We start from the raw sequence: 12,343 nt of genomic DNA on the forward strand, positions 1-12,343 counted from the left end.
CCCTGTTCTGTTGAAACAATCTCCTCTATCACTGAATCAGTGGACAGGGCAGCTCCAGAGCGTGGCTGGAGGTGTCTGCAGATGCAGCTGAGGTGAACGTGGCACTGCCCCGACGCCTCTGGGCAGTGACAGTGTGCACACAGGATCTGTACAAGAAGAGGTGGCGTGCTGCCACCAGAGCATATTAAACACACAGCCTCACCATCCACTTGTGGAAGGCTCTGCCTGACACAGAACCTGGCACGAGGCCACCCTAACAGATGGGCACAGATGATGGCAGCGAAGACACAAAGTGCTGTACATCCAACAACTGCAGGGGCCCCAGGCAATGGCTCTGGAAGGTTCTGGAGTGTGCAAAACTTGCATGGTGACAGTTAAAAAGGCATGTGCCATCTGTGGGCTGGATTAACTACTAATATATAATGAAAATACATCTGTTGGTGTCTGGTGTTGCTCAGAGCTAGACAAGAGCTGGTCTGCATCAAGTATGGACATTTTGCTGGATGGAGAGGGGAAGAAGACAGATCCCTTCAGACTTCCTACCTTTGAAGGGATGAAGCTTGTCACACAAAATGTTGGAAATCCAGGCAATGATTTTATGATCTTGTCATGGTGCAAAATGTCCCACACATGAAAGATGGAAACACATCCCACATATTTAACATGCAGAACCCAGAGCCCCTTCTCCTACCACATGCCAAGCAAGAGCTCTTTGTCTTAAAATGGCTGTCGTTTGAATGCCAACAAGAAGCTCCTGGTAATTAGGAAATTGTGGAAATACAAGACACACAATACTGAAAAGGCCAAGATTGTTTTGTTCCTTTCTCGTTTCCTAGTAATAGGCAAGAGTTGAAACATATGATTATTGCCCCATAATGGCAGGGTTCTCTAGTCCAGCTGGCAAAACACAAGACTTTGAATATATTATTTCTGTGTAATTGTTTTCTGCTGTGATACATGAACAGACAGTTTATCTGCACAACTGAGGACCAAATTTCCATAGCAGACTGTCATACGTACTTTGCTAATAGTAAAGGATTAAGGTTTAAGGTGCTATTAGCACAAAACAAATAAGCACTGAAAGGAAAAAAAAAAAAAACTTCAGCTATGACATGCCCAAGAACACTAAGTAAAAACTTTCATTTTAAACTTGATTAAATAACAAAAAACCCACAAAAATTACTGTTCCTTTTTAAAAATAACTCTCCAGATAGAGTAGCCTATACCTAGTGCTCAGTTTATGCTCCATGCCCTGAGACATCTCATGAGCCAGCCACGGAGTGGGGTAGCTTTGCTTTGTCTTCCTGTGCTCATGACCTTTACTTGGTTCTCACCCAAACTCATGTACACTCAGCAATTTGGAAATCTACCATCACATCTGGCCCCAAAATCTTGCTTTCTGCTGGAAATGTTCTCAGTGCTCAGATCAATCCTTGAGAAGCAAGGGTAAAGAATGCCAGAACCAAGCTGCCACCTCACACTGAGGTCCTTGAGGAAGGCTCCAGCAGACAACTGCCCTGCAGAAGGGTCAAGGCAAAGATGTTGTGTTTGGAGTTATGAGCTCAGTTAATAAAAAGGTGTGTGGGTAACTCCTTTCTTAATCCCATAAACAAGAAATTTTTCAAAGTACACCAAAAGATCTCCATGTCCCGATTTCTGCTAATATCAAAGGGAACAGGAATATTCTCATGCCAACAATTTCTCGGCCACAGAATAAAGGATACATCTCAGTTTTGAGCAGCACATTTCTGATGCTGTCTGAACAAGAATTGCTTTCTGCTTCCCATTTTCCACTGCAGAGGGCACTAAATTTAGGTATGGAAAAGGCTTTTTACATCTTATCAAGGACTGCTGCTGAACAGAGCACTTTGTGCTGTTGGCACTGAACAGATCATGTTGATTTATACCATACCATCCTTTATCAGAGAGCACAGAAGCTGAGCAGCAGACTGGAAAGTTTATGAAACCCAACCAAAAGAACACCTGTAACTATTACATTGAAAGGGTTCCAAGAGAAACTATAACAAGAGTGCAGCAGATGAACAGATTAAAGCTTCATGTCTGAAATACATCATCAGTAGCATAACTTTAGCATCCTCCCATGGGAAAAAAGACTAGGTACTAGCAATCAAATTCTGAAAGTTTTTAAAAGGTTTTTTAGGATTTTTTGTGTAAAATAAGATGTTTTTTTTTTTTTTTTCTATGACATTCTCCTTTCATGCAAAAAAACCCCACAATTCATGATCTGTATTCCTGGTGAGACTCATGTTGCCCTGTGCATTGAAATCCTACTGGTTTTGTACATGAAGCTATTAAACCCATAATCCTAATACATTCAGACTATTTCAAAGCAGGGCAGAGAGTTTCCCTCTATACTCACCTCCCACCTGGTGAGGTCATGGAGTTTAATTTCACAAACAGTTCTTATCGAAGGACCCTATTTGTCCCAGAGCACTTCTGGGAAGCTCTACATATTCAACATATCAGTAACTGCAATCAGTTAAGTGTTCTATCTAATCTGATGGTCTCCTGGTTATCACCTTGAAAACCTGGCTCACTATCTCACAGCAGTCCTTACACTCCCAGGGAAATTGCTCCATATCATGGCGCTCACAGCAAACTTCTGCCAACATCAACCAGCTCCTGAAGCACCACCTCAGAAAGCTCACACAACCAAAAATCAACCACAGCTCTGGGTTTCACCACTCATTGTTAATAAGCAAAATGGAAAGACTGTTTCCTCAAAGGTTTTGTCAGAATATTACTTCCAAGTTATTTTGAAAGTGATCTGTTTACTAGTGATACAATCAAGCTCTCTAAGCTTTTCATACCTGAGCCTCAGATCCTCCCTATTTTTTTTCTCGTTTTTTTTTACCCCACTGCAACATAAATAAGCCATAATCATTACTCATACCTCAAAATATTCAGTTGTGGTTTTCTAGTTAGCTTATTTTCTCTTCAGTAATTTAAAACAGAACATCACAGTCCTGTATTTACATTGCATACATCCTCAGGATACATATTAAATTTTGATTTCTAGACATACAGTGTAACAATCTGTTCCATTTAAATAGCTGCCTTTAAATGCCACTGAGAACAGTAAATAGCCCCACTTTTGACAGCAGTAACAACTATGTTCTTTAGAAAGTTACAGTGCACTTATAATTATTGAGACAGCCATGATTATATGGCACCTGAAAGAAATGCTGTGTTTGGAATACCACAGTAACAAGACTAATCCTTAATTATGGATATTCTGAAATTGTGGGTGCCATTGGAGCTCATACAGATAGATAGCTAAGAGCAGGGCCCAGGAACTGCTTGCTATGGAGGCACAGTGTATGATTGGTGAAGAGCACAGCTGTGTCTCAAGCACTGTGCTCTTCCCCAGCCACACACTGTCCTTGGCTCTTTTCTGCTTCTCAGTTCATCTCACCAAATGCTGAGTACACTCTGCCAGTGCCAGCAAGAGAATGGAGCCCAAGCACCTCTGATGTCAGCTATCCTGGGTGCTCCCATCCCCAGTTCTGTGTCTGTTCAGTGACACAGCAGATGAGTTCAACAGCCTCAGGGAGACTGAGGGGGGTGATGAAACTTCCAGCACGCTCTCTGCCTTCTGGGGTGACAGCACTGAACTCCCTGCCCTCTGCTCAAAGCCTGGCCAGGGCTGCCTGCAGGCAAAAGCCTCCACACCAAGCCACCCCCTCCTCAAAATTCAGCCTGGATTTGTGCTCAGCGGTAGATCTTGCACCCAGCTTCTGCCTTGCAGAAAGCCATTACTTCCTGACTTTTGCAAAAGTTAGGTTTCTACTTCAGGCCTTTGAAAATCGACCTTTGAGTGTGTTTGACAACAGCAGCCTCCTCTGAGCAGCAGTTCCCCATCAGGCTGAGGCACTTGGAGGCTCCCAGCTCGCTCCTGCCTTCAGAGGTTTTGCTGAACAGCAGCGTTTTGTTTCCAGCCCACAAGAGCCCATAGAGACGTGCCAGCTCAGAGGCAGTACTAAACATCTTTCAAGAAGGGATCTGACATTTCCTTTTGTTCTCTTTTCTATAGTATTTTCTCCTTCGAGAAGGTTATTTGAAGTTATCTGGTGCTGACATTTAGGGAAATGTGAAGCATGAATTGCAGTAGCTGTTCATAGGTAGTGAAGCAGGGCAGGACAGGGTGTCCTCACTGCAGGCACTGGCCAGAATGTGCCTAATTCTTCATAAACTCCTACAGTGCAATCTCTGCAGTGTTTTTCTCTCTCCCACATACAAATTAACACACAAGCACCAGTAGAAGGGTGCTATATTTTAGCACTGAGGTTCTTCTAATCTAGTGCTCCATCATAAACCAGGGACATCTCTTCCATCCCACAGAGTTTCATGACCAAAAGGATGCTTCTGTATGCAAATCCTACCTGTCACAATGACAAAAATTCCCCCAAATTCCCCATGTGTAAATATCTCCCTGCAAAAAAACTACCAGGTAACCCTGCCTCTAACAAAAAGGAACATATTTTACAGCACTAATATTCTCGAATTAAATTTGCATTTAGTGACATTATATTTATTCACTTCTATCTATGTACACCTCATCACAAGATGCCAAAACACTCAAGAGTTAAAGAATTTGGCACTACAGAGCTCCCCCTTCTCACTGTGCATGCTCCACAAGTCTATAACATACAAAGTTCTGCATAACCACAACTTCCAGATACACAAGCACATACTGAGTAAACCAATGTAAATCTTATGGCCTGGTTTCCCTAAGTGCTGATTTTCCAAAGAATAATCAAATTAAAAGAAAAACCCAGATCTCAGCCTTCCTGCAAAATCAGCAACAATTCAGAGTTTCGAAGTTTTTGTTAAGATCACTGTGTAGTCACAATGATTTATATCACTTAAACCAGAAATGTCTGCATTATCACGACACTTTTCAAATGCAGAAAGAAACATCAGTCACTTCCATACAGAGGAAAAGAAGTGTTATCTGCTTGTAAATGTATGACAGCTGCTGAATTTCTATCAAGGAGCCATTAAATATGATCAAATATTTTAATGTCTGCTAACAAGGGAATTGTCTGTCCTTGTATTGAGCTTTACAAAAGCAGTCAGCAAGCTGGAGAAAACAAAGCAGGAAAATCTCCTGTGGAAAACCCTGTTGCAGCGAGCAGAACTGAGCAAGTGACATCCCAGCCCTATTCAAGTGTTTGTGCCACTGCATCTTATCAAAGATAACAGATGCCTCACAATCACATTCCTGAAGTGAAACTGTTTGCCAAAATACCCTGGAAATTTATAGCAAGGATTTGTACATACTGGAAGTAGTCTCCTGGTCCCACGTGTGTTTCCTTTTACCCCCTTGTGACAAAAGAGGCAGAACTCCAAGGACACACACACGCCACATCACTGTGAACACCTCAGCACTTCTGCTTCAGCAGCCACCAGAGACTTTGGGGCAGCCTTGGGATTTATTTATAAGCTCTCAGTAGCCTTCACTGCTGTGGTTAAAGGTCAAGTTTTCTCACTCTTCCCTTATTTGTAAAATTGTCCTGGGGGAACTGCAGTATTAACCCATCCTGTGTACAACGAGAGGTGTGATATAAACTCTCAGGTCCAGAGCCTCGAGTTCTCCAGGAAAAATCTCATGTATTTTTCACGTCACAGTCATTTTGCACCTGTGCTATAAAACCAACATTTACTACACGTGCCAAATTCCTGGCACAAGGATATTTCCAGGAGCATCAGATATTCTACACACAGGGTTCTATCAGCATACAGCACTATGCTGATACACATGCCATTGTTACACATACAAAAAAAAACATTTTCAGGTTATATGTGAAAATACTGACTGTCAGCTTGTGCTATTTCATAAGAGAAGAGCAGGAGAAATAATGAGTTGTGATTATATATACTTTATATATATTATATATATATTTCTATAAATTATATTTTATATATTATATATACAAATAATATATATATTTTATATAAATTATATTTTATATATTTTATATAAAATAGAATTCCGTATATTTTATTATAAATCTAAGGATATAAAAATTCAATAATATGTTTATTATAATTTTATAATAAATCTATATTATTTATATAATTTTATATTATATAAAATTTATATGATTAGTATAATTTTCTAATTAATTTATTATTATTTTAATTATATAAAATTTTATATATTTTATATAAAATATTTTAATACATGTAAGGTATATTTTATATATTTAATATAAAATAATATTATTTATATTATTTATTTATATATTTTTATATTTATGTTATTTATATTATTTGTATTATTTATATAATTTATATATTTATATATATTATTTATATATTATTTATATATTTATATTTATATTATTTATATTTTTATTATATGACATTTATATGATTAGTATAATTTTCTAATTAATTTATTATTATTTTAATTATATAAAATTTTATATATTTTATATAAAATATTTTAATACATGTAAGGTATATTTTATATATTTAATATAAAATAATATCTATTTTTAAATATATGTAAGGTATATTTTATATACCTTACATATTTTAAGGAGGCTAAAGGGCAAGATATGAGATGTGGATGGATATCACATCCCTTCTCTGAGCACAGAGGCCACCACCATACACTTTGGAAGGTACATGGTAGTCTCCCAAGGCAGGAATCCTTTCTCCCAGGCTTTTCACCTCTCTGCCAACCTGCAAATCCCACTGTGCCCCACAATCCTCACCGCTCAGGGACTGGTCTGCTCCCAGCACGTTCCATTCTGCCGGCAGCTTCAGGTGTCGAAATGCCAAGGCCACTTTCTCATCCAAGAAGTCCACGTCTGCAGCTGGTGGCCGTGACCTGTCCAAGAACCTTGTGAAATTCAGCGCCTGCTGGTTGCCAGCACAGGTGGCCAGAAACTGGGCAGCATCGTAGGCTTCATCCTGGACAAACTGGAAACTCTCCTCTGCCACAACCAGAACGGGGTGACCTTCTCTAGAGGCACAAAGTGCCACCTTCACTGTCTCACAGCAGTCATGGCCTGCAAAACAAAATTCAGACAAATGGTAAAAAAACAAAAGAAAAATAGCTGAGGAAACACAACTGAACAATTCCTTTGACAGATTCACACTCTTTGCATTAAATGAAATAAGACCAAGTTTTTGAGGGTCACAACCCTAAATTAAAGTTGTCTTTGGAATTTATATGTATCATCACAGGTAAGTATTTCTTATAGATTTTAAAAGGAAAAGATGTATAACTCTTCTCTGTCCCAGTATAAGCCAAGAACTATAAGCCACCCAGGCTATTTATATACAGCAACAAGCAATCTGACAAGTTTTAAGTAATTCAAGTAAAAGATTTTGCTAACATACCTAAAGCCAGGTAATATGGACAAATTTTTTCTTCTGCAGCTCCACAGGACACTAGTAACTCATCAGAAACTTGAATCTGAGTGCTGCAAAACTACATACTCCAAATGCTGTCACAATACTTGGCTTGCACTGAAAACATTGAAATTTCACCTAAAACAAAGGTCTACATGGCTACCAGAGCACGACCTGCCTGAGCATGCCCTGTGTGTGCTCACTGCTGCACCTGCCCCTTGCATTTGGGTTCACACAACAAAACTAAAAACTAAGCTGCTTCTGCTAAATAAAAACATGGAAATGGCCACTTTCCATATTTACAAAACAAGAGGGTTGGAAGTCTGGTAATTTCATTATTTATTTAGGGCAGGGAAACAGGAGAAAGGAGGCATGGCAGCAATTTCATTGACTCAGAAACTTGAGGAGAAAAAAAAACCCAAACAGCAAACCAAACCAAACACCTTTTGGGAATTTTAAAAGGAAAAATATACTATGTGTCCAACACAACCAGAACTTGCAGTTGTCAGACATGCCCCTTCAATAATAAGGTTTGTGTTTCAAGTTCACTGTGTGGTACAGTTTCTTGTTCCAGCCTCAGACTGACGTCATGGCTGTTTTTGCCAGAACAGCATGGACCCTGCACTAATTACTGGAAAAGCTTTTTTTTGCCCATGACCTCAACATACTACCACATTCACGAAACCCTGATTAATTAAATACAAAATGACGATTTATTTTTAAAGCCTTGAAAATTCAATTTAAGCCCCTATTTGTGGTCAGTGGGAAAGTTTCCTTCTTCTGTTGGGGCCTTTTGCTGTTGATTTCCCTGACAAAAGGGAAAATATGTCCCTAATCTTCATGGTCTTTCAGCCAACCTCACAAATCTGTTCTGAGGCTTTTGGCATCTGTACAGATTTTGTCTACTGAAAGAGGCAATCCTGAAGTTAATTGAAAGGTCAAAACTGCTATTAGGACACTGTGGGTAACACCAAAATTGTCAGAGATGAGGCTGTGGCTTCCTAAGGAGAGCAAATGCAGCTGGAAAGGTATCAAAGGCAAGTGGAGAAAGGGAGGAAAACACACAGGGATGTTGCTGCAACTGCCCAAATACAACCAGGATGCTCTGAAGCTGAAAGGTGAGAAAACTTTCCTTCCAGCACCAGATACCTATTAGCAAGAGGATGATATGAAAGCTGAAGGAGTAGATTTACTAGTTCTGTTGTTTTGAAGAACAGGGGTAGGAAGAACGTCTACTGCTCTTGAAAATACTGCATGTGCATTCTAATACATTACTGTATTAGTACTCAGCTGCCCAGATGGAACCCATTCACAGATTCTGCTCATCTTCACAGTAAAAGCCCCAAATGTTCAAGGGAGAAGTGGGGAGAATGATACAACTGTGAGGGAACTTGCCTTTAAAGCCATTTAGAACTCTACATCCCTCCCCCTACACCTTCTTGCTTCGCTGATCTTCCTAAAAGCGTCAAACACAGAACAGGAAAGACATTAATTTTGTTTCCAGCTTCCACAAAAGGGATCTCCATGCACACTGTGAGAGGACTGTGCCAGCCTACAGGAGCTGACTCAAATCCTACAAGCTGGGCTCTCCCTAACTCAGAGCAGTGAAAGGTTGCTAGAATGCAGAGTTTAAAAAAAAACAAACACAGTAAAAGCTTTCTTAATAGCATGAGGACAGCTAAACCTTTTATTCAATTTTTAAAAAATATTTTCTGCCTATTCCCATAAGAATCCCATCTGCAGAATAACCTAGAATACAACTACTCTGCCAGCAGACTTTCAGGATTGAAGCAGCAAGCCAAAATAGCCCACGAGCAGCTACAGAGAAACCATTTGGGACAGTCACTTCCTTGTCACAATGCCAAACAACTCTGCTGTGGGACAGCAAAGGCTCCTCCATTGAGACAACAGCTACAGGAACCTCTGTCAAGACGTGTGGTCTCCTTAAAGCAGCACATCACGGCTGTACACAAAGTTCCCTTGGATGCAGTGTGTGTTAAACACCAGCTGCAAAAGGCAACACAAGGGAAGGTGATAAAAAGACCATGTCCTGACCTGTGGCCAGCAAGGATTCTACTGAAACTCCCCCAGACATTGAATATGCAGCCTAGAAGAGAAAGTGACAGACCTGACAGTCCATTTTTATTTAACAGGATCAAACAAACATCATGCTAAACCCAAGGGAATGTTCTTCAGAAAGGCAACAGCTTGCAGTGCTTTGATGTTGTGCTTCCTCACATCTGAGAAGATGTCAGACATGGGGGCAAGAACATGGGACAGGTTCTGACTTTTGGCAAAGCAGTACAAATGAAAGGAGAGCCAGGATGTAACCAGAGCAGACAATACTAGAAAAATTGCTCAAGAGGTCTCTGCCCCCCTGCTTAGAAATGGCTGCTGGAACAGTGTGAGCAAACATGTCCCCAGTACAGGAACTTTCTGAAGGAACCATCAGTGGGGCAACGCTTCTCACCACATCAAAGATCCAATGGCCTGGACTAATATCTGAACTTGTACAGCCCTTGTCCCAGAGCACGAGCAGAAGGGAGCTGAGCTTTCTGGCACTCTCAGGAGGTACATAGTTATCACTGCAAAACCAAATCTGTTTTCAAGAGGTTAAGTAATTTGTTCACAGTCACACAGAGCTCCAGGCAGTGCCAGAACAGCCAGTATTACTCCTGTGCCTCAGCTTTCTGCTCCCTCTGGCAGACAGCAGGGCTTTCTCCTACTATGGGTTAAACGCTAAGTTATGCACTCATCAGCCATCAGGGCGGTGCCATCACCTCTGTCCATCCACTATGGACTGCTGAAACCCCCTCACACACCTGCCTAGATGTGGAACAGAAAAATGTCTGGCATTGAAAGGGGAAAAAGAAAAAATTCTGTGTGTGCAAGTGGGCTGGTTTTGGTGTTGTGGTGGAATAGTTAATTTTCTTTCAGTAGCTAATATGGGGCTGCTTTGGATTTCTGCAGGAAACAGTTTTGATAATCCAGGCATATTTTCCTTCTTGCTGAGCATTGCTTCCACACACCCAAGGCCTTTTCTTCTTCTCACCCATCCCAGCAGTGAGCAGGATTGGGGCACAAGCAGTTAGGAGGGGACATAACCAGGACAGCTGACCCCAGGTGACCCAAGGGATATCCCAATGTAAAGAGCTGGGGAAAGAGGGAGGAGATCTCCACTACATGTGATGGAGCTCATGGCTGAACACCTGCATGCCCATGGAAAGCAGTGACCTAACCCCTTGTTTTGCTTTGTTTGCACGTGGCTTTTGCTTGATCCATTAACCTGGCTTTATCTCAGCTCTGAAGTTTTCTCACTTTTGCTCTTCCAATTCTCCTCCCCACGGCACAAGAGGCAGCTGTGTGGGGCTCAGGGTTAAACCACAACAGTCAGAAAGAGCAATGAGCCTATTGACAATGGTGTGCATTTCCATGTAACTGAATAAATCACACAGATAAGAGCGCCTCAGAGAAGGGATGAGAAATTTCCATGCTTTACAATGCCATCAGGTTCCCAATACTGCCCAGCAACCCTTCTGACTGCCTTCAGTCCTCTCTAGAAATCAGGGCCTTTGGCCAAATAACAACAGAATTGATGAAATACTCAGTTTCTGTCATGCTTGTACCATCCAGCAGTATCCTTGTTCAAGTTTTAACTCTCCTCACAAACTTAAGTGTTTCTCTCTAGCTGCCATCTCAGACTGCCTGGTTACACTTCCCTTTTTGACCCTTTTATTTTTTTTGCCATAGTATCAAATGTGGTCAACTGTATGCTGTCTGTGATAAAAGTCAAATGATCCATCTCTTAACTCCAGCAACATTGCATTTTATACCATTTCTCCTTTTGCTCCTCAGTTATTTTAAATCTAGCTTGGAAACAACTCTTCACTTGGAGCTGTTTTGAGAAATACCAACACATTGCAGGAAAAATACAGAAATTAAAAAACTATTTCAATCTATGCAGGGATGGATACAGCAACTAATTCTGCTTCTATATATCTAACCACCCTTTAAAAATAATTTAAAATGAGACAACACTCTTGAACTGAAGAATTCCTTACTGGGAATGAATGGGGACACTTAATGAAGCTTGCCCTGGGGTAAAGATGAGAATGGAAAATGAAGACATGGTGCTCTGGTCTGTCTGCTCCTATCCCTGAAGAGATGAGATGAGATGTATCAGCATGATAGCACTGCTTCCTCTACATGGTGCTGATGTAGATCGATGAGCATGAGAACAGGGGGGTGGAATTTCTCAGCTGCAAGTCATTAGCAGATGACAGCTCAGACCTGTCCATCCAATTGCTACCTGTGCCTGTGATCTGGGGTGCAGTTAAAAGGGCAGCAGCACAACTCTTCTGGCTTCTTGTTTTACAAGGCCTACATGGAGACAAAACACCCCTAAACAGAGCTTTATTAAAAGATGATTTCATTTCCTCCTCCTCCAAAAGTGGAAATCCTGTCCAAACCTCCTATTTTCAGAATTCACATTGGAGCTATCAAACAATGGGCCCCCAGGCTGGGCAGCTATTTAAAGCCCTGCTGGAAGGACATGTTTGGGTTTGCTTGGTAGGTGACTAAAGACTAACTGCATCCCCCAAGTCACCATGGGGGAGCTGGGTTGAAAGAGGTCTTACAGAGAGATTTAAGGACAGGACAACCAGACAACAAGTGTTGTGAACCTCACGAAGTATCTCAGATTTGCATCCAAGATGCATGCAAGAGATGCTGCCATCTGATGGCTCATGAAAAAGGAAGCCAAGGGATCTCCTGTGACCATCCAAAAAGCGCTTCTTTTCTGCTTCAGAACCCCTGAGTTCTAGTTCTGAAAATCAGAGCCCGTCTTTGAAGTGCATTTGTGAAATGTACACAGTTACTGTATTCACTCTTGCAACACAGGAAGCCTTATGAAATACACAGGCACCAGCATTGGACAGGAGCCTCTGCTTTTCCT

The 12,343-nt window shown here is 41.0% G+C and overlaps 1 protein-coding gene across 12 annotated transcripts in view; it reads right to left on the bottom strand.

Moving 5' to 3' along the window:
- The window catches only part of AKAP13 (A-kinase anchoring protein 13), a 209,088-nt gene that overhangs the window by 116,816 nt on the left and 79,929 nt on the right, over window positions 1-12,343 (bottom strand). For all 12 annotated transcript variants that reach the window (XM_063169873.1, XM_063169883.1, XM_063169875.1 and 9 more), the window contains one exon: window positions 6,747-7,043. In XM_063169873.1, the coding sequence (XP_063025943.1) occupies window positions 6,747-7,043 (297 nt within the window). The remainder of the gene's footprint in view (window positions 1-6,746; window positions 7,044-12,343) is intronic.

Source organism: Melospiza melodia, chromosome 15, assembly GCF_035770615.1.
Source record: "Melospiza melodia melodia isolate bMelMel2 chromosome 15, bMelMel2.pri, whole genome shotgun sequence".
Lineage (NCBI taxonomy): Eukaryota > Metazoa > Chordata > Aves > Passeriformes > Passerellidae > Melospiza > Melospiza melodia.